At 45.5% G+C, this 20,273-nt stretch overlaps 5 protein-coding genes across 5 annotated transcripts; 4 read left to right on the forward strand and 1 right to left on the reverse strand.

The window, feature by feature from the left end:
• Positions 1 to 405: 405 nt before the first annotated feature.
• LOC117891647 (ejaculatory bulb-specific protein 3) lies at positions 406 to 1,839 on the forward strand. Its single transcript, XM_034797194.1, has 2 exons — positions 406 to 549; positions 1,352 to 1,839. Exon 2 carries the CDS (start codon positions 1,363 to 1,365, stop codon positions 1,738 to 1,740), a length of 378 nt encoding a protein of 125 aa, XP_034653085.1. The 5' UTR covers positions 406 to 549; positions 1,352 to 1,362; the 3' UTR covers positions 1,741 to 1,839.
• Positions 1,829 to 2,926, reverse strand: LOC117891645 (m-AAA protease-interacting protein 1, mitochondrial). The gene is made up of 3 exons (XM_034797192.1): positions 2,521 to 2,926; positions 2,172 to 2,467; positions 1,829 to 2,106 (listed from the first exon to the last, which is right to left on the reverse strand). The coding sequence occupies exons 1-3, from the start codon at positions 2,827 to 2,829 to the stop codon at positions 1,965 to 1,967; spliced, it is 747 nt and encodes a 248-aa protein (XP_034653083.1). The 5' UTR covers positions 2,830 to 2,926; the 3' UTR covers positions 1,829 to 1,964.
• Positions 2,927 to 4,472: 1,546 nt separating this feature from the next.
• Positions 4,473 to 5,606, forward strand: LOC117891646 (60S ribosomal protein L19). Its single transcript, XM_034797193.1, has 3 exons — positions 4,473 to 4,576; positions 4,839 to 4,945; positions 5,015 to 5,606. The coding sequence occupies exons 1-3, from the start codon at positions 4,572 to 4,574 to the stop codon at positions 5,512 to 5,514; spliced, it is 612 nt and encodes a 203-aa protein (XP_034653084.1). The 5' UTR covers positions 4,473 to 4,571; the 3' UTR covers positions 5,515 to 5,606.
• Positions 5,607 to 5,904: 298 nt separating this feature from the next.
• On the forward strand, positions 5,905 to 8,149 carry LOC117891643. Its single transcript, XM_034797190.1, has 4 exons — positions 5,905 to 7,410; positions 7,474 to 7,672; positions 7,733 to 7,930; positions 7,990 to 8,149. The coding sequence occupies exons 1-4, from the start codon at positions 6,685 to 6,687 to the stop codon at positions 8,121 to 8,123; spliced, it is 1,257 nt and encodes a 418-aa protein (XP_034653081.1). The 5' UTR covers positions 5,905 to 6,684; the 3' UTR covers positions 8,124 to 8,149.
• A 795-nt stretch (positions 8,150 to 8,944) lies between these two features.
• On the forward strand, positions 8,945 to 14,729 carry LOC117891644 (dentin sialophosphoprotein). Its single transcript, XM_034797191.1, has 3 exons — positions 8,945 to 9,545; positions 13,125 to 13,266; positions 13,377 to 14,729. The coding sequence occupies exons 1-3, from the start codon at positions 9,505 to 9,507 to the stop codon at positions 14,034 to 14,036; spliced, it is 843 nt and encodes a 280-aa protein (XP_034653082.1). The 5' UTR covers positions 8,945 to 9,504; the 3' UTR covers positions 14,037 to 14,729.
• Positions 14,730 to 20,273: the final 5,544 nt, after the last annotated feature.

Raw genomic sequence — 20,273 nt, forward strand, 5'->3', positions numbered from 1 at the left:
AGATCTGTGAGTGTCTCCACGCTCAGCTTTTCGCTCTTGGCTCTGGGCCAACTCCAGCTCGAAACTCGACACGGACTGGCAAAATCAACATTTAAATTTATATTTTCACGTACGTCAATGTTTTTCCTACGAATTTCGTACGTGAGAGCCGCCAAAAAAGAAAAAAAACAAAGTAACGATCAAATAAACAAACAGCAGTGATATGGGAAGGGGCATGGCTGGGAGTGGACAGATGAATCTGTGATAAAACTCCCATTTCCATTCCACCCTATGAACTGTTGGACTGAACCGACAGACTGTTTGACTGCTTGCCGAAAAATTCAGCTGAAAAAACCTTAAGTCAGTCATCGAAAATCCGGTTCCCCCATGCGAAAGCTCCGAGCGAGCGGGGCGAGCTGCTGGGAATTGCGCTCAGTGTAGTGTTTGCGCCGTTAAAGCTCCTTACTATAAAAGTCAGCTAAACAGGCTAACAGCTCGCAATCAAAGCTGCACCGTTGTACGCACAACAACCCAATCACCGCCCCAAGCCACCGATCAGCCAAATAAGAAGTGAGTAAAGCAACCAGTGAAAATGGATGTTTAGTAGTGCTCTTCCGAGTACGAGCACCCGTACTCGTACCCGTACTCGTACCACTCATACCGGTAGTCAAGTTGTGTACCAAAAAGAAAAGAAAAGGAGACGAGGAAATCAACTCAAATCTGGCTGAAAGTGTGTCCGACCTGTCGTCCACAATTGTTGCGTAAATTTGGACCAAGCACGGGCCGCTCTGCAGCAGTTAAACAAGAGTTTGTGGTGACACGGCTGCACTGATTTGCATAGCCAGAAGAGTAGTGTAGAGTAGAGTGGAGAAAGAAGTGGTGTATAGAAGGGAAGAGAGCCGGGGAGAGGGAGGGAAAAGCAGACAAGCAGCGACGTGGTCTTCGGCTATTTGAGAAATTGTGAAATCTTCTGTGTAAAATATCGAAATTAAAATAAACACCAATTAGTATGCATATGCGATATATATGCCAAGGGCCATTAATAATGCATGACAAAGTGGACTCCGCTCCGAGCCGATCCGTACCGTTCCGCCATCGGGCGACTCATCGCGATCACCTCAGATGATTCTTTCGGAGACTGGGCGGCGACGCCTTTTACATATATTAGATTGGCATTTGCATGTTCGAGCCGATTCCAGATAAGCAGAGTCCGCAGCCATTCCAGGAAACCATTCCGAATTATTTGCACTCTAAACAATTGCCTCCATAAGCATCGGGTAAACAATAGCAGCGGGAGGGACTAGTGTTTACTTTGCCATTACCCGAATTTGGGGACTCACCAAACATTCTCCTCCTCCTCCTGCTTTTACAGCACTCGACAAGATGAAAGCTTCGCTGGCCATTGTGTTGTGCGTGCTCGCCGGTCTTGCGGCCGCCGCTCCGGACCAGTACACCAACAAGTTCGACAGTGTCGATGTGGATGAGGTGCTGACCAATAACCGCGTGCTGAACAACTACCTCAAGTGCCTGATGGAGAAGGGCCCATGCACGCCCGATGGACGGGAGCTGAAGCGCCTGCTGCCCGACGCCCTGCAATCCGACTGCTCCAAGTGCACAGCCGCCCAGCGCCGCAACTCCGAGAAGGTGATCAACTTCCTGCGCGTCAACAAGCCCGGCGAGTGGAAGCTGCTCCTCGACAAGTACGACTCGAAGGGCATCTACAGGTCCAAGTACGAGGCGGCGGCGAAGAAGCACCACTAAGCGGAGGTCCGCTCTCCGCGGTCTACAACTCATTTCACACGAACTTAATTTAAAATCAGAAGCTCCACAATTAAAAACGTCATTTTTTTATACCTTAAATGCGGCAAAACAAAACTTTTATTGCAACGTGTTTGCAACGTGGTGGAAGGGGGATGCGGATGAGCTAACAAATATCAACTAGGGCTTAACGAACAAAAGAAGCTGCACTGTGGCTGGGGCTTTTGTTATTTCGTTTCGGTGATCAGATCAATCGCCCTGAAGTGATTCGCCACATTGATCGTCCAGTCCGACTGTTGGCCGGCAGTGAATTCCTTGATGAAGCGATAGTTGCAAATGAAGACTTTATCCTGATACTCTGGCAGAGTTCTGTAATGAAATTGAAGTGCCATCAGTCGGGGGGATCTGTGAGAAGAATGGCCGACATTACGAACCCCATGTTCCAGGGTATCTCCTCGCCGCGCTCTCGCATCTCGGACAGGCCCCGCATCACATGAAAGACCATCGTGACCTCAACAAAGCGCTTCTGCAGCTTGTCGTTGGCCTCGTCGAACATGATGCCCACCTGGTAGGGAAACGAGAGGTAGATGTCACTCTCCTTGATCTCCAGCTGCCGGCGTTGCGACATCGACAGTTTCTGTATCACGGGCTTCAGTTCCGCAATGGCATCGGCCGACACCAAGTTATCCAAGGAGTCCAGTTCACCGCCCATCAGTTTGGAGGACACAACCTGGTGGAAACTTGAGTTAGACAACCGATCAATGGGCCAATGGCAAGCCGTACCTGCAATGCCTGCTTGGCGCCGAAAATGAAATCCTTCAGCTGGAACTCGCTGTCGAAGTAGGGCCGGATGATGAACTGGATGGTGATCCAATTCTTGATAGTGTTCAACGCCGAGGGCCACACAACCTCTGGGAAGTCCATAAGGCGCGGCAAATGATTACGGTTGGACCTCGCCTCCTGTTCCTTTTTGTTTTCCTCTTGCGGCACTGAAGCGAATGATCTTCTCGTTGCGACGGCGATGGGACTAGGATACAGGCGCAGCAGGGGCGTTTGAGCCATGCCCAGGCAACGTCTTAGTGTGTGTTGCATTGTAAATTTCCTTAGAAGCAGGCAATTATTCGGCGTTTTATAAATTAGCCCTGGATTTCTTTGTTGTTGCGAAGATTATGTGCAGTGTTGGGTAACGGGCGCTGTCGATCAGCTGATGCCAATCGATGTTTCAGAGGATGCATTGACTAAGTTTGTCATCCCTACTGTCCGTATGACACTAGAATTAACTAAATGACTTATCTAAGACAGCGGTAGACGATTTGAGACGCTAATAGCTTCCTAAAGGGACAAAAGTCGGTATTAAGTATTTAAATTTTATATTTTATATATCGTATTCAAGTATATTTAGAGGGTTAATATCATATAGGAAAAAATCTTAAATCAACAAGTTAAATGCTAATCTTAATCCTAGTCCTTAGGGTGCTAATATCAAATGGGAAGAAATCTTATATCAATAACTTAAATTCTAATGTTATTTAATCCTAGTCCTTAGGTGCTGGGGTCCCTGGGTTCCGTCAAGCTCACCAACAAGCTCAGCACCCAGCTGAATACTTGAATGGCTGCAAGCCTGTGCGACATTATTTCTGGATGATTTGTATTTATAGTCCGGAATACGTTGAGAATATTGACTCTGAGGGATTGTCCAAAAACCTTATGCTTTCCATTGATGTACCTACCTACCTATGTATCTCTGTTGATCCAGTGGCAAGTTCAACGCCGCCGCCTCATAACTGCCGGTTATGAACTTCTGCACACCGACAAGATCAACAAGCGCAGGACACTGCGAATATTGTTTTAAGACTGTTTACTGTTTTTGTTTAATATTTGACAATTTAATCGATTTACCCTCCGGTTTCAATAAAACATTTAATAGCAACAACAGTTGACAGTCCTGGCTGTCATTTCAATCAAGTTGACAACAAATTAAATGCATAATCTGTTTACTAAGTTTTCGGCGCTCTATTCAAGATTCTCATTTCTCACACACACAAACTCGCCATTCTATCGATGATGAACAATCGATGGTCGGCTTGTTTTCCAACCATTGATAGTATCGATGGAGCTATACATTTTTCTCCCAGCCCTACTGTTTCAGCCCTATTTCCGTCCGTCAAGTTTTTATTTCCTTACGTTATTGAGGTATTTTAAATACGAAAATTAGTTCAATGCTTTTTTTTTATATGAATGAATTTTACCCATCTATTAAATTCCATTTTTAAGGTATTTTCAAGAATGTAGGGTATCGATACTTCCATGTTTTTCAAATGTCCAGAAACATTCTGCGAAAAGTGAGCAGCATTGTTCCCCAAGATGGCCCCAACATTATGATTCCCCTGGAAAAGGATATTCTCGAACCGAGGAATGTTTTAGATTCAGGCTCCATCTCACCAAATTTCGCAGAATATAGATACCGATATTTAAATCGATTGTCAAAGCGATTTTTGTTGTTGTTTAGCTTATTAGTTTGATCCTTATTTTGTAAGCAATACAATAAAAGGAAATCATGTGAACTAGCCAATCTTGCGGAAAATCGATTAATAAATCGGATACAATTATAGTTTTAGCGCTGAGGGTCCTAACTAGCGGGTTATTTCAAATAGAAAAGCAAAATCGAGGAAAATGATTTAACATCTACGGTATATTTTTAATATGACAGCGTATATTTTGGTATATTTCGCAGAGGGTCTTGCGGTATATCTTATCGATAGGTCCTCGGTCACAGGGTTCGCAGCCCTATTTCCGCCTGTCAAATTTTTCTTTCTTTCCCAGGCCACGACAGCATGAGGTACATTTGAGTGTAAATATGTGTGAAATACCAGAATTTGTGGTGCGAAAAGATGTGAAAAGTGCGGCGGGGCGATGGTGCAGCACGGTTCGTGCCGCACAACATGAGTGCAATTCATTTTTCGGACAATAATTGTGAAATAACCTGAACGCGTGCCGCACACGAACGTCGTATGCACACATACACACACACAAACGCAAAAGCGCAGAACCAAGCACGCTGTTTTCATGAACTAATTAAATGAATCTCCATTATTTTGCAGTTCTCTAAAGCTCCAAAAGAGGCTCGCAGCCTCTGTTCTGCGTTGCGGCAAGAAAAAAGTTTGGTTGGATCCCAATGAAATCAACGAGATTGCCAACACAAACTCGCGTAAGTGCTCGCCGGACTGATATATGTAGGCGCATTGAACCCATCTAATGACTGCCTTTTGTCTTACAGGTCAAAACATACGCAAGCTGATCAAGGATGGTCTGATCATCAAGAAGCCCGTCGTGGTCCACTCCCGCTACCGTGTGCGCAAGAACACCGAGGCTCGTCGCAAGGGTCGTCATTGCGGTTTCGGTAAGCGCAAGGGTACAGCGAACGCTCGTATGCCCACCAAGCTGGTGTGGATGCAGCGTCAGCGTGTGCTGCGTCGCCTGCTGAAGAAGTACCGCGACAGCAAGAAGATTGATCGCCACCTGTACCACGATCTGTACATGAAGTGCAAGGGTAATGTGTTCAAGAACAAGCGCGTCCTGATGGAGTACATCCACAAGAAGAAGGCCGAGAAGCAGCGCAGCAAGATGCTGTCCGACCAGGCCGAGGCCAGGCGACAGAAGGTGCGTGAGGCCCGCAAGCGCCGCGAGGAGCGCATTGCCACCAAGAAGGCAGAGCTCGTTGCCCTGCACGCCAAGGAGGACGAGATCGCTGCCAAGGCTGCTGCTGCGGCTCATTAAGGAGTCCACGCTTCGCTAGTCGAGGCACATAATATTGATAGGAATTTGTTTATCAACTGAATAAAACAGAAACTTTAGTTTGGACGAAATGATTTTGTACAAACGCGATAACCCATTTGTCTATGATTTCCAATGCGAGCTCTACGACAAGAGGATGTCTGCTTGTCTCTGTTTGGAATTGAATTCCCCATCTGACTCAAGAAGTTGGTGGTGCTGTTCTACCTTTGATTACTTGTAATTTTAAATAGCCAGCTATACTTTAACCCACCCACGCCCCCATCCAGCTGATTTTATAGACAAAATGCCATAAAGCGATGCAAGCCCGCGTTGTGTTCCGATAAAGCTATCGCTGCTCGGTTGCGTTTGCCCATATTTAGTTCATTGGTTCTCGTGCTCAGTCATATGGTAATAGTTATTCCTATTCATTTATTTATATTGGCACCGCTGAAGCGCAACCAAATAGTAAGGAACATATTTTCTTAAAATGAGGGTAAACAATCCTTTGGACAAATGTCTCACTAGGCATGGCCGTAAGTACATAGACATTAAGGAGACGGTAAGAGCAGAATATGGTAAGCACTTCGAGACACTTCACACAACCATATTTCGAATAATAAAGGAAGATCCAACGCTGGCGTATCTTATTGTGGATTTCAATTTGGAAGGTACGACCCATTCTCTTCAACATCATCAGATTTTTTTTCTCTTCCCATAGCTGCCCCATATGATGACCCCTGGATCTGTCCTCTGGCCCTTGAAGTATCTATGTCTATATATATATCTTATCTATCTATAGTTTTCATTTTAGAAGTGCAACACTGAATCATTTATTTTTGTATGGTTAGTCATAATAGTTTTGCTTTGTGAGGTAATCGAATTTCTTAGAAACGCGCAATGAGGCTGTGTGTTCGTGTTAGATTCGTAATTTTTGCATTGTCCGGTGCATTCCTTCCGTTCCTATTCCGCGTGCGTTTAATAATAATACTCGTCGGTATCCTCGTTCTCGTAATACTCGTCGTCTCCCATCGTCAAGGGGCCGTGTTTGGCTCGCGCGAACCAGTCATAATCGAAATAAATTATATCCTATACCCATACTAAAATCGCGTGCGCCGTTACGTCGTTATTAAATAGAATAGTGTCTGAATTGTTCTTGCAGGAAGCTCGGGAGATATGTTAAAGATCGCGAAACCTAACGAATTCGATTTGGTATTTAAGCTCGGGATTCCGCACTCCCGGGAAATAATTGTGACGCGAGATTCGGGAATGCCAGGAAACGTTTTACTCAATATGACGCGAGTGCTGCAACTACTTGAAAACGATCGTGGCGTGGATCAACAGAATATTCACCGACTGTTAAAATCACTTGTAAACGCGCAGAACTTCCTCGTCGTGGAAAAGATGCAGAGCTGGCTTCAAAGCCGCTTCCGTCGTGCTCTCAACAGGCTCAAGCATTCAATCGTAGTGGATGGCAAGGCGTCTAGACTTAAATATCGCATTTGTGGGCCGGCCCATACCGTCGAAGTCGAAGGAATGGATTATTCTGTTGATTTTGTTCCTGCCATCCGACTGGATGCCGAGCAGAACGTGTTTCGGTCCGAGCAGCTTGTTTACTTCGAGAACATACCCTACTGGGATGCTATACCCAAACCCTTCAAAAACCCTCTCATAACCGAAAGCATTTCGTTTCGATCTTCCCACTACAAGGCCGAGCAGGCCGTCTTGAGGGGTAAACATGAAAACTGCCGGAATGCAATCAAGTACATTAAGAAGTTTCGCGACGTTAAGACAAATTTACACAACTTAAAGAGCTACTTTATTAAGACCCTGTTTTTGTGGAAGATTAGGTCCGAACCGGAGGCTTACTGGCACAAGCCGCTCACAGTAATCTTGATCGATGTATGTCTGAATTCAATCCAAACATCCGATCGACACTTGCTGATCCACGCCACTTTATTTCAGATGTTCGATGAGCTGTCGGAGTGCTTGTGCCATGGAAGACTAGACTTTTTCTGGGATCCCAAGCTAAACATGCTCGATATCTATACAACGAAGCAAAAACTGGAAATGTTTCGATGTGTCGAAGGTATGTCGGGAAAGCTAAGAGGTGCGGCTAGAGATCCCACATACCGAAGATTGTTGACTGTCCTGCAGGCTTTCAGTAAGTGAATCGCCAACGGAAAACAGGTTTTGTTCGCTCATTGAATTATATTTTCGACAGGTCACAAGGACGAAGCCATTGTTGTCCCCAGATATGACTCCGGAAAGTCATATCCAAAACGTCTGAGCAATGGGTCCTACATTAGCCACCTAGCGATTAAATATTACACAATGGATCAAACAATCGAAATGTTGCAACAGGATAAGACGAAAGATACCTCATGTCGTAGTTTGTTGCCTGTTGTTTTGCAGGCTCTTAGTAAGTGAATCCACAAGCATAAACCGGACAGATTCCCTATACAGTTATATTTCCCACAGATCAAAAGGAGTGCATTGCTTTTGCAAGTTCTTACCCACGAATCTCTTATCCCAAACGGAATTGCGTCAAGCGACTGACTAAATCACGCCCGTTGATGTCGTTTAGGCTTATTATATGCAAAAATGATAAATAAAAGCTTGGTGTCGCTGGGTCCCTGGATGTTTAGACCATTGCACGTTAGGGCTTGGAGTATTAATACTCTTAGAACACCATTTTAATATACATTCTCGTTTACGCGCGGAATTCACTTTAAAGGGGAACAGCTGTTGGCTCATTCGATAGTTTAGTATATTCAATCGATAAGTCCCCGGTCACACAATATACATCCATATTTGACATGACATCGCAGTATACGGCTTTCCAAATTTCCAAACGCAAAAATGAGCAACCTTCTCATTCTGTTCCTACTTTCTGGGGCAGCCTTCTGTTGCCTTGCACCTACACCTACTCGTACACATCGATCCATTAAATGATATTTCACTATATATTTTGTTAAAATCTTACACGCGACCACATTTTAAACTAAGCATCATATTGTATAAATTATAAGAACATTATCAACAACTATCGATAGCAACACTCATCAACAAATATCGACAGGGACACCGAACATACTATTTTCAAGAAAATCTGAACTACCTGGTCAATGCGGATTCATCGTCGTGCGACCATCCTATTCGCAGCGAAACATTTCCTTCTGTGCGTTAAATACATCCACTTCTCTGCATAAATACAATATACCCTATTTATTTATTTAGATTCATACAAATGTGGTTAGTTACCAGACATAACTTATCAAAAAATATCTTAAAAAATATCAATATATTGATATTCTGGCAAAACAAATATCACGATAGAAATATATTTTAATTGTGAAAAATATCGATATATTGTTATTTTGATATATTTTTGCCAGCCCTATTAAGCATTAAACATTTAAAATTGCTGCTTTGCGGTCGTTGTCAGTGGTCATCTTCGTCAGCGTCATTAGTCCAACAGTTCAGCAGCCGTGCGCGTGCAAACTGTTTAGAATTCTGATATACAAATTAATTGAATCGGACAAGATCATCAGCCATAGGCCGTCCGCCTGTCCAATCGAACACCGTGCGTGCATGCAAATTTTTTGGCATAAAACGGCCGCGACTTCTTGAAATCCGCGCAATAGCAATCACGCCGGGGCAACAGCCAGTACAAGCTATCCAGCCACTAACTAAACGAATCCAAACTAAACTAAACTAACTAAAACACGAGCTGCAAATCAAACTGAACTAAACTACCTGTAACTGCAGTTGGACAGCGCATTTCGTAATCTAAATCCAAAAGCAAAGCAAGAATACGGGTCCGAGAAACAGCTGAAGGCAACGCAACGCCAAGTGAAAGTGCGCGTGTATTTGTGAAGAGCGGAGGCAACCAGAAAATTTCTTATAACAATTATAACCTGCGTTGTCAGCAGAAGCATCAGAAGCAGCTGAAAAATAGCAGCCCCCAGCACAAAAAAGCAACAGCAATTCACAATGAGCGGATACACAGACCTCACCAAACTGGAGACTAGTCGGTAAGCATCGAATCCAGTTCGCTAGTTAAAGTGCTTAAGTTCAATTTAATCAAAACGATGCTAAATTGGTGGAGAGCACAGTGCAGCTGGACAGAGAGCCAGAAATTCCTCTCTCTCTCTCTCTGTCTGTCTCTCGGCAGCACCAACCGCACCCCTCCATGTGTGTTTTCTCTTTCGTTTGCACCGAAAACGAGATACAAGAAATTTATCGTACGATTTTGTTGGACTCGCAGACGGACAGACGTATGGACAGGGCAATTCAAACACGAAAGAAAAAAAACCAAGCCACCGCTCTGCCCGCTGTTCACTGTCCACTGTCCGTTGCCTGCTGCTAATATGACACAATCAGCTATATCTATATATCGTACACCTCTCTGCTCTCTGAAATATGTAAACGCTGGCTGCGAGCGTCTGTCTGTGGCTACGTACACACATAAATAAATACATACATATGTACATACATACTTATGTGAGCGTGTTGTTTGTTTAAACTTTAAACGTTTCAACTAAACTAATACCAGAGCCAAAGCGGAGATCAGCGATAAGGGTTTATCTTTGCTGCGGCGCTAACTTCCTCCGTCGCTGTAATCAACGGACACCTCGCCTGCCATTTGCCGATAATAGTTATTACTCATCCATAAACATACGATGGCTATATTTGCCACATGAGCAGACCTGGCCCGGCCCTCCTCCTTGGTAAATCACAAAAAAGTTCTCTGATTCATGGCTATACAAATGTATTTATGCATGTATTGATAGTTTTGTGTGTCACTGCGATTGTATTACTATTACTAACAACGCTTTTGTGGCAAGTGTCGCCTTGAACAGAAACTTACGGCGAAACCCATCTCCGTTACCCCCTACTCTGCCCTCTGTCGTATTTATGCACACCTGTGAGTGTGTGAGTATGCGTGTGGCTGTGTGGCCGCTGGCCAGTCCCGATCGAAGCTAGAATATCAAATTTGTAGTGCGCGGGGGCGGCCATATCAAATATCGATTATGTTTAGTAGGCCCGAACCCAAACACCGCTGCAGCGATGGAGGTCAGGCGAGGGGCCAAATCGAAGTCAAGCAAAGGCAAAACAAAACCAAATATTGGTCAATTCGGTTCAACAAAAAAAAAGAGTGTATTGTAAACTTATGTTTATGCATGTATGTATGTATGACCATTGCCCAACATTGCAAATACGAGAAATACCACAAAAAACATACCACTAGCAGCAGCAGCAACAACGACAACAATCACAGAGAAAAGCATCGGCATCGCCAAACGATTTCATTCATCACACGCTCAGCTAAGAGGAGGAAGAGTGAGGGGAAGGGAGGGATATATCATCAGTAGAGAGCGTCAGCCGCTCTAACAATCGCCCGTACAGTTGCTCAGAAACATCACGCCACATACACGATTCCCAGCAAAGAGAAACCCGCTGTACAGTCAAAGAGAGCAACACCGCCCGGCCGCTTCCTCTCTTTTGTGGCAAGAGCCAGCTTGCGAATGCTGCAACCAAACAACGTATACACCACCACCCACTGAATGAAAATAATCGCCTGATTTCGGCGTTGTATGCGGTACATGCCATTTCTCTGTCCTCTGCCTTTACTTTTGCGCATGTCGCGTGACGCCTCGACTCGTCTCCTCCTCAGCTTAGCCCAATTCTCACAGTCAGCCAGGTGTGCGTGAAGGGGGTAGAGTGGGAAAGAGCACTCTTTAGTTGTTATATCAGAGACGGAGAAGATGGGGAGCCAAGCCGATTTCTGTTCATGCTGCTCTCCAATTGGCTGGCTCAATGTGGCGTGTTCTTCATGCCGGCATTTCTTCTTCTTGCACGGCCAGAAAGAGGGGATATCAAAAGGGAGCAATAGGGAAGAGCTATTGTATTTATAACAAAAGGTCAATAGCGTGAACCCTCGCTCCCTCCCGCTGACTGGCGAGCGGCCAACATCCGATTGTCGCCTGATTAGAACCATCTAAGTAAATAAAGCCACAGGGGTGACAGGGTGGCACTGCGGTGTCTAAAATTCCTCGCAAATAATTGAAACTAAATTGAGATGATTAAACAACAATCAAAAAAATTATAGTATCGCCACCTGGGGCCACTGGGGCCTTGTCTATTCGAAATTATGTGCCTCACAAGTGTCCGAGGCTGGAAATTGTTGATAAGATGATAATTATTTTTGCATTCCTACGCTCTCCTCTCTATGTGTCTGTCTGTGATTGGAATTCCGCTCAATTACGTTAATTAGTCATTTGTCTGAATACTCGTAGGAAAGTCACTGCCTCTCCTCCTCCCCTAGACAGCGTTGCCAGTTCTCCGGCCCTGGAACTTGCATGCCAGACAAACCTTGACACAAGCGGGTCTGCCACTTGTTCTGCTTCTGCTGCTGGGACCGATAGCTAGATATTTATCTACCAGTCGGTCAGGCGTCGGAGCACGCTGTGGTCGCGTGGCCCGCCCCCATCCCTCACTCACTCGCTCGCTGTTACACCAGAACGAACCATCAATATACAAATACATACATGTGTACATATGTATGTACATACTTACATACGTATGAATGTGCTTTCCCAAGGCGGGTGACGGTGGTCTTTGAATGGCGCACTCACTGAAAACTAAATTTATATCAGTTGCTCGCTTTTCACGCTTTCAACTACAATAGTTGTGATCACGCGGCTACCCACTGACTGGCCTGTCGGCCGTCGGCTGTCGCTGTCCCAATCTTCACCCAAACAAGAGCCAGATACAGATACGCAGCTACGTACTTGCTCCTCCAGCTGCTTTGTCGTCTGGGGTCTGTCTGGCGGCGATAAGCCGGGTCGGGACTTTGGTTTGTACTAGTTTAAGCTCTCGCCCTGGGGGGTTAATGGCTGTCAAGTGCTCGCGAGTTGCGAGTGTTTTTTTTTATGGAGCTTGACGGGGGGAATGACTGTTACGCGATCCCAACGTGAAATTAGCTCTTAATGAGAGACCCCGCGCTGACCGGCGAGCGTTGCATAAGATGTCCGTTCACAGCACTCTATTTGGTTCCAAGCTGCGGCTCCAGCTCTGGTCTTGGGCTGGGATTGAGCTCTCTTTTCGCGCTCGCAGCTAAACACGTGGCTGGGTCAAATTGGCTTTTGCGTCCAGAAATAGAAATCTTTCGGTCCGTCCACCCGTCAATCTGGGCTTTGTTTTAGACCCGCACGAGCACTTTCGGGTACAATAGCAGGCACAGGCAGGGCGGCGGACGGCCAACAGGTTTCTCTATTTTATACAAATTCAATTTGCGACAACGATTCGCTTATTTGCATAAAAACCAATTCATATCTGTCCAAGCGATTGGGCGCACCGCACCCATGCCAGAGCCCCCCCATCCGAATGAAAGAAAGAAGATTTCGGCTTTCGAGTGGCGGAAGTCTGAACGCCGCAGACTTAACGACGCTTGAGAATGGCCAGCGTCTGGTATGGCCTGGTCTGATGTGGCATGGGTCCCCAATTATGGTATCTATTGTCTCAAACTGGTTTCCCCCCACTTTACTGGTTTGCCGACTCAACTCAAGATCATCTTTATCATCGTTCTGCCTCTCTTTTGCTCTTTTCAGGAATTGCCTGCGCCGCATCGCCCGCCACGATGAGCAGCAGTTCTCCAAAGACAGCATCGTCAATGTGATGGAGAAGTTTGTGAAGACTGTCAACATTATGGACGACACCATACTGGTGCCATGCAGGCTCATGGATCGACAGGTACAGCATTAGACCCTGAAACAAACTCCCCAAGCTCCTGCTCCTCCTCCCACTTGATCACAGCCCCAACTGATGTATGCCAACCTCTTTGCTTGTTTGCTCTTCCGCAGATCGGTGATAGCACTGACATTATCCCAGCCTCGGGCAAGGACACTACCGCCAACCAGCTGACACAGAGCTCCAGTGCCCAAGGCAAGCGGGGAGCCGCCCACTCGAAGAACGTGCACGACTTCCTGAGTGCCTCCGAGCTCTTCAATCTCTACAGCATGCTGAACGCTCTGAAAAAGGATCTGCTCTGGACCGCCAATCAGGAGGACGATGAAGCTGTCGAGATAGAGTCCCACCAGCAGCAACAGCGCAATGCCAGTCCCGTATCAAATTCCAGCGAGAGCAAGACTGAGTCCAGCAACCCGAGCACAACATCCACATCGAGCAGCATTAAGGGCCATGTGCGACGCACCTCCACCGCCTCTATGATGTCCACCACGTCGGTGAGCAACATGAGCGACTCGGACTCGGATATCTCGCAGGAGAACGACTCGGGCCTGGAGTCGGACGGCAACAAGAGCGATCATGCACAGAGCAGCGATGGCAGCGATATTGTGGACGATGCCTGCCCCAAATCGAAGCAGGCCTCCGGGGACAAGGCCACGGAGCTGGCGAAACGTTGCCGGAGACATCTGAACGGTCTGTACCAGTGCCTGGAACAAATGACAGAGGCGGCCAACTATCTGACCGCCAGATACCAAAGTGATATTGGGCCCGTTTAGGAGGTCCAACTCAACACCCTCTCCTTCTTCTCCTTCTATAACTAACTAATACTTCGAACTGGTCGGGGCTAATCTACATACATACATATATACACCATAGTCTGTTTAGTGGGCGGGTCTGTTTACTCTCATTAGTATCGATCGAGGCAAGGGCGAGGTCTAACTCCCACTGTTCGAGTGTCTGTATCTATAACTATATCTATGTCTATATCTATGCCTATACCTAAAACTATGTATATGTACACGAGGGGGTGCTATGTGAGACACACGGGGAGGATATATGTGTGCCAGAGGAAGATTGTATAAATGTAAAACAGTTGGTAGTTATAATATTAGATAGCGCAGCAACTAAAGCAACAAATCAACACATTTTCTATTCAAATTGCAATAATTTCGTTTTTATCTATTTGTCTGTATCTGTATTGGGTGTAATTGGAATCGGAACGAGTCACAGAATGCAAAACGAATCAACTCTTGGCATTCCTCCGCTTCGAGCTTGGGGCTCAACTGTACTCAAGTCTAATCTTAATATAGAGGGAGCCTCAGGCCCATTGATAAAGTATGATTTATGTTTTGTCTTAGCCTATGCCAGATTGTATCTATTTAAAGCTGCTAAATGGGAACTGCAAACAAAAAACAACCACTGAAAGCAAACAATGTTCAACAAGTACAAGAAATCTAATTTCTAACAAAATACGAATACGAATACGAGTGAAGTGGGGATGGGGTTGGGGTTGGGTTAGGGGATCACAATCACAATAAGAATGGGGGTTAGGGGGTTTGGACTGGAATGGGTTGGGAAGGGAGGATCCCACTTCACTCTTAGCCTGTATGCAAGTTTATACATACATAAATATATTCCAAAATTGTTATTGTAATTGTTTAAGCCAACTATTTTGTGCCGTTATTGTGTTTCGTTTGATTTTTGTCTTCGATACGGATCAGCGATTAGCAATTGTTTATGCTCAAGGGGTTGGGAGGGGGGTAAAATCCCTCCGAAAAGTCATACTGAAACCCATTTGCATATCGCTGGCCCGGCCATCGAAGCACACAGAGAAAACTGTAAATTACTAACGTTAAAAGCGCTTGTGCGAGCTAAATGAGAATTATTTATACATAATAAATAAATTTACTTAGAAAATACAACCATTCGGTGCTTTTTTTTGTTTTTTCTTCATTTTCTCTTCATATCTTTTGTGTGCGGGCAAAGAAAGTGCCAACGCTGCTGAAATTGAATGAATTTTGGAGTGGCTCGTGCGATGGGTGCAAAGGCCAATTGAGTCGGAACGGGCGGTGGACAGGTGGCAATAGTCATCGTTAATGCACCATATAGATTACAGTGAAAAACCGGCAAAATGTACTCGGATTTTGATATAGGTCTGCTATAATTTTCATTATCGTTTTATAGGTTTTTCATTCTACGGAAAGAATGTTTTGTATGTATGCTACTGCTCTTTGATATTTTAGTAACAGCTGCCCTATATCGATGGCTATTCTATCTTATCTGAGTGCAATTTTAAATACACAAAAGAAAGGTTAAAATTAATTATTTTTATGTGGATATCAACCAACCAAAAGTTGTTTCTGTATCTAATCTCTATTTTGGAAGGAAAACAAATGAATCATTCAAAGAAATTATAGAAACTAGATAGAATTTGAAGGAAAGGAAATACACAGATTCCTATTGATTCCCCTTTTCGGAAAAGTGTTTTCCAGTGCTATCCCAATCTACTATCTAATCAGTGATTCTAGCTTAACTGATTGCGGATGGCGCGTGTCAATGATGGAAAGTCATTGGGTTTATTCCTCCTCTTGATTCTGATTAGTTATATATTTTGTAGACGCCGAAACTTTCCTCCACACTTTGATAATCACGGAACGGAACCGATTGATCTAAGCCCCAGTGCCCTATCATGTGCTCAAGACGGGAAAGAATGCTTCAAATTCGAGTGCATAGTAATTCCCAAGCCACGTCATAGCCAATGCCCATGAAAGCAAATCGATCATGGGGCTGTCTCATGGCCGAACCTACACTATAAGCCCGCAGCTCAAGTTCAGGACAGAGCAAGGGTAAGGTAATGTGAAGTGAATTGAGAGTGCTCGAATTCTTGGTACTTGCACCGCGGCTGAAGATCAATACAAACATTTCCAAATGGGTATCTTCAGGTTGCCAAGTACTTATATGGAAAGCACTTCCTTTGGCGTATGTCCCCAACTTGAGATTATGTTTATTAACAGCGATTGGGGGCCAATAGAATGTCAGGCCATTCTGGCATGTATCTGGGCCAAGATAATTCTGTTTTCTGCTCTGTCCTCTGTCCTATACCGATGCCGCTGCTGTTGCTGCTGCTCTTGGTTCGTGTTTGTTTCTATTTTGGTTTCTATTTTGGTTTCGGTCGTGGACATGGCCTTATCGTTGATGAGAATTGCGACAAATCTAATGGAAGCCATGAACTTGTTTCGCCTTTATCAGCAAACTCCACTTGAGCGGTTTCCAGGGTCCCGTCCCCGCCTCCACCATCACGGCTGAGTCAGAGGCAGACGCAGAGGCAGAGTACGACGCTGATTCTGATTCTGATTCTTAGGGGTTCGATTCTAGTGGTCCCAGTCAATCAATTAACGCTTTTGCTATGGCTTCCGCATCGCCGGATCGTGAATGGAGGGGGAGGGGGTGAGGCACGTGGATTTCTAAAACGCCAAGCCATTTGCAAATTGCGTCAGTCTCCTCCGCATCAGCACCAGCTACAGTTTCGTTTTCGTTTCTAAACCCAAACCCATACCCTTGCCGAAGGTATTGGAGCTTTACCCGGAAGATTGCAACATGATTTCCCAGCCAGCCAGCCACTGACTATAAATATGCACACGAGTTTATCATGCTTGTCCCCGCATTGATAGCAGAGTCCATTAGCTGGTTTCTATGCATAGGAGATTGCAGTGTGAAAGATAAATATGTACATATACACCAGTAGCTGTAATAACCCTTTTTGTTCTAAATTATTTACAGATTATTCATATTCGGATGGTACAGTTATTAGATCCACAAGGGTACTTGGAGCTTCGGCCTGCAGCAGCTACTCTTTCTCACCTGATTGTACGACTACTTCTACTACTATGTATATTTGTTTTGGCGATTGTCTCGTATTTTCGGCGGCTGTGGGGCAAAACTTGTTTACGGTTCTAGCTCTGTGCTCTGGGCTTTGGCTTCCGCCTCTTGTTGCCGGCGGTTCGCCTTAACCCGCGACAGAATTGGAGATAGACGGAAGTATCATAACTCACCAAAAATATCGAAGACAGAAGATTCGGTATATTGTGATTTTGATGCTTCATTTCCGTTTATTGACCCCGCGGCCGCTGACGACCAAAGGCGAACCTTGAGCACCCAACCAAGTCGCACCAAAGAACTGGAACCAGTTCACATGCTTTGATCGCTTATTCCCCATCCCGATGCCCGAACCAGATCCCAGGCAGAATTAGCATAACCAATATCGCATATCGACCTGTTCTGCCACAAAAGAAAGTCGAAATCGTCGTGATTCAGCAGTTTGGGCAGCTTGTAACTTCTCACGCCGTTTCGTAAATGCCCCAAGGTCTCTGCAGACAGAGAGGCAGTCAGGTACAATGAGTCTCGTCTCCCAAGGCTGCATGGTTCTTCGGTTCTTCAGCATTGAGCTGCAACAGTGGCACCAGCGGCAGAGGGGGGTGGGTACATAAATCACAGAAGCAATGCGGACAGTGGGGCCAAACTCGGAATCACATTTAATCACGTGTCGAACTCGAATTCCGAAAATAACTGCGCATGCAAATCGAAACGAGCAATTAATTAATAACGGCACTTCATCTTCAGTCTCCGCTTTAGATTAGCATGAGGCATCCGAAAATATACTGAATACATACATACATATGTACATGCATACGTACATAAATACATCAAGAAACACTTCCGTTTGACCCCAGCCTCAGATTCAGCACCAGCCCTCCCATTCAAGGCGGAAACGCAAAGATCTTTGTTCGGCTCCAACTATTATCGAACGGTTATTAACTAACAGCTGCCTCCCCATCGAGTCAGTAGCGTGGCCGACTTCCTGCTTGCCAAATCCAAAGCTGATCACGGTTGATCTCGCTATGGAGCACACATCATATGCATTGAAATGGCTAGGGTTCTGCAACCAAATCGGGAACAGAATTCCGCATTATGCTGTCATTAGAGTGCGTCACATTGTCGGAATAATTAGAGCCCCGCGCCCCATTCCGATCCCACCAATAAATACTATATGTACATACTTACATATGTATGTATGTACAACTACCCATCCCAGCTGGGAGCTGTTTGGATAGATGGCAAACCACTCTCTGCTATATATCACGATCACGTTAACCAAGGGAGTGGAGGGGGTTTGGACTTGGACGGTGCCCGTGTGTGCTGGCGGCCAGTCCAGTGCTTGAGCTGAGCAGAGCAGAGCAGAGCGGAGCGGTTCATGGCTAGCCACTGGTACAAAGTCCAAAAACTCGAAATTCCACACTTACACACGAACAGAGATAGAGACGAAGACGGAGAAACGCAAAAACATGAATACACTCGTGTGTCTGTACATAAAACAGATCTTACAAAGCGCTAAATCATGCCAAAGATTCATTCACGAACATTCTGCGACAACTGAACTGAATATTGTTGATGTATAAAAAAATGGTACGCCTCCAACTGGTTCCGGGATGCACACAGGTGAGCGGCAGCGGATGAAACAGTTTACCGAGGTACTCGAAGATCGTCTCGATATCCGATCAGACTCGATGGGAAATACACAAGCGCTAATTGAGTATACTCGAAATTAATTAGCTTGGCCCACTCCACTCCACACCACACAAACACGCTCAAAGCACACCCGACTAACGAAAGGGAACACGCAAACACAGGTAAACTTGGCTCAAGTTCAAAGAGCGACGTAGTACTGTGACGTCAGACCGGGAAGGTTTCCCAAAATAGTCATAAAATAACAGCATCTGATTCAGAGGCACTTGGATCTAAATGCGAAGAACACGAACGTGAATAGGGTCAAAGAAGAAGGTGGAGCAGAGGAATCATGATACTCAGCATGATCTGTCAGAAAAATGAATGCTAAAAGCTGGCTACCGTTTATATCATCATTATTAGCATCCCAGTGTGACCTGTTTACGGGGAGAGAGCGGCAAGAGGCGAAACAGTAAGAGTAGGAGGAGATGATCAATGCAGAAGGGCCTTCCCACTTGGGCTAGTTGTGCCACTCTCCTCCCGATCGCACTCGCCTCCTCTTAGAACCGGACAATCAGCTACGCAGCAGACAACGCTAATCTTTAGTATGACTCTGCTCTTTTTTCCTTTGTCAACTTTGATTTGTATGTTCTCATCCTAAAAGCTCACTCTCTCTCTACTGCTCTCATGATCACCTCTCCATCACCTGCTCTCTGTGTCATTACGTCCAGAGAGAGGTATTTGATACTGCGCACATTTTGTCTCACGTTTTATATAGACAGCAGAAGTGGGCTGATGAAATATTGAGAACTGGCAGCGAGTCAGCAGCAGCAGGGCACGGGGGGAAGCTTTGTGGGACTCCTCAATGGTTGACAAGCATTTGGCTCAGAGCGTATCTTTCACGAATTTTCTATGCAGACAACACACAAAGCGATCTGCGAGTTTCTGTGTAATTACAAGCTTACAAGAAGACGAGGCAAAGGCAAAAACACAAAGTTGGCACTCACACTCACACATACAGACACCACCAACACACACACAAATGCATACAGAGCGAGTCATTGGACTAGTTTCATAACTGCCAAAACAACAACCTGCCCCCTTCGTTCCCCTTCCAGACCCCTTCACAGCGACTCCCCCTTATGTCCATCACCCGTTTAGCGTTGAGCGCAAGCGCAGCCACGCCGGGCCGTGCCGTGCCGCAGCGCTTCGGCTCGGACTCGGGCCGGGCCGGAGCTCAGGTGAATCTGAATGCCATATACCTGGGCATGACCTTCACGGCTAAAAACAGCAGCGACGGCTCCGTCGGCAGCGACTGCGAACAGAGTCAACACAAAAGTAACATTTTACGGCAAAAAAAGCCACTGCCTTAACGTTGGAAGTACCAACAACAAGAATCACAATAATAATAATAACAATAATCGAGAAAGACGTTAAAAAGCAACAAAAATCTCAACAGACAGCAATACAAAATCCATTGCTCAGCTCGCTCTCCCGGCACTTTTTCCAAA

This window comes from Drosophila subobscura, chromosome E (genome assembly GCF_008121235.1).
Source record: "Drosophila subobscura isolate 14011-0131.10 chromosome E, UCBerk_Dsub_1.0, whole genome shotgun sequence".
NCBI lineage: Eukaryota > Metazoa > Arthropoda > Insecta > Diptera > Drosophilidae > Drosophila > Drosophila subobscura.

Excerpts from the sequence above, each read along its gene's own strand:
- LOC117891645 (XM_034797192.1), bottom strand. The coding sequence starts at position 2,829 with ATGCAACACACACTAAGACGTTGCCTGGGCATGGCTCAAACGCCCCTG. Across the intron at positions 2,468-2,520 it reads GCGCCAAGCAGGCATTGCAG|GTTGTGTCCTCCAAACTGAT; the intron begins GTACGGCTTGCC and ends AGTTTCCACCAG. Across the intron at positions 2,107-2,171 it reads GAGATACCCTGGAACATGGG|AACTCTGCCAGAGTATCAGG; the intron begins GTTCGTAATGTC and ends ATTTCATTACAG.
- LOC117891644 (XM_034797191.1), top strand. The coding sequence starts at position 9,505 with ATGAGCGGATACACAGACCTCACCAAACTGGAGACTAGTCG. Across the intron at positions 9,546-13,124 it reads ACCAAACTGGAGACTAGTCG|GAATTGCCTGCGCCGCATCG; the intron begins GTAAGCATCGAA and ends TGCTCTTTTCAG. Across the intron at positions 13,267-13,376 it reads GCAGGCTCATGGATCGACAG|ATCGGTGATAGCACTGACAT; the intron begins GTACAGCATTAG and ends GCTCTTCCGCAG.
- LOC117891643 (XM_034797190.1), top strand. The coding sequence starts at position 6,685 with ATGTTAAAGATCGCGAAACCTAACGAATTCGATTTGGTATTTAAGCTC. Across the intron at positions 7,411-7,473 it reads TCACAGTAATCTTGATCGAT|ATGTTCGATGAGCTGTCGGA; the intron begins GTATGTCTGAAT and ends ACTTTATTTCAG. Across the intron at positions 7,673-7,732 it reads GACTGTCCTGCAGGCTTTCA|GTCACAAGGACGAAGCCATT; the intron begins GTAAGTGAATCG and ends TATTTTCGACAG.
- LOC117891647 (XM_034797194.1), top strand. The coding sequence starts at position 1,363 with ATGAAAGCTTCGCTGGCCATTGTGTTGTGCGTGCTCGCCGGTCTTGCG.
- LOC117891646 (XM_034797193.1), top strand. Across the intron at positions 4,946-5,014 it reads GATTGCCAACACAAACTCGC|GTCAAAACATACGCAAGCTG; the intron begins GTAAGTGCTCGC and ends TTTGTCTTACAG.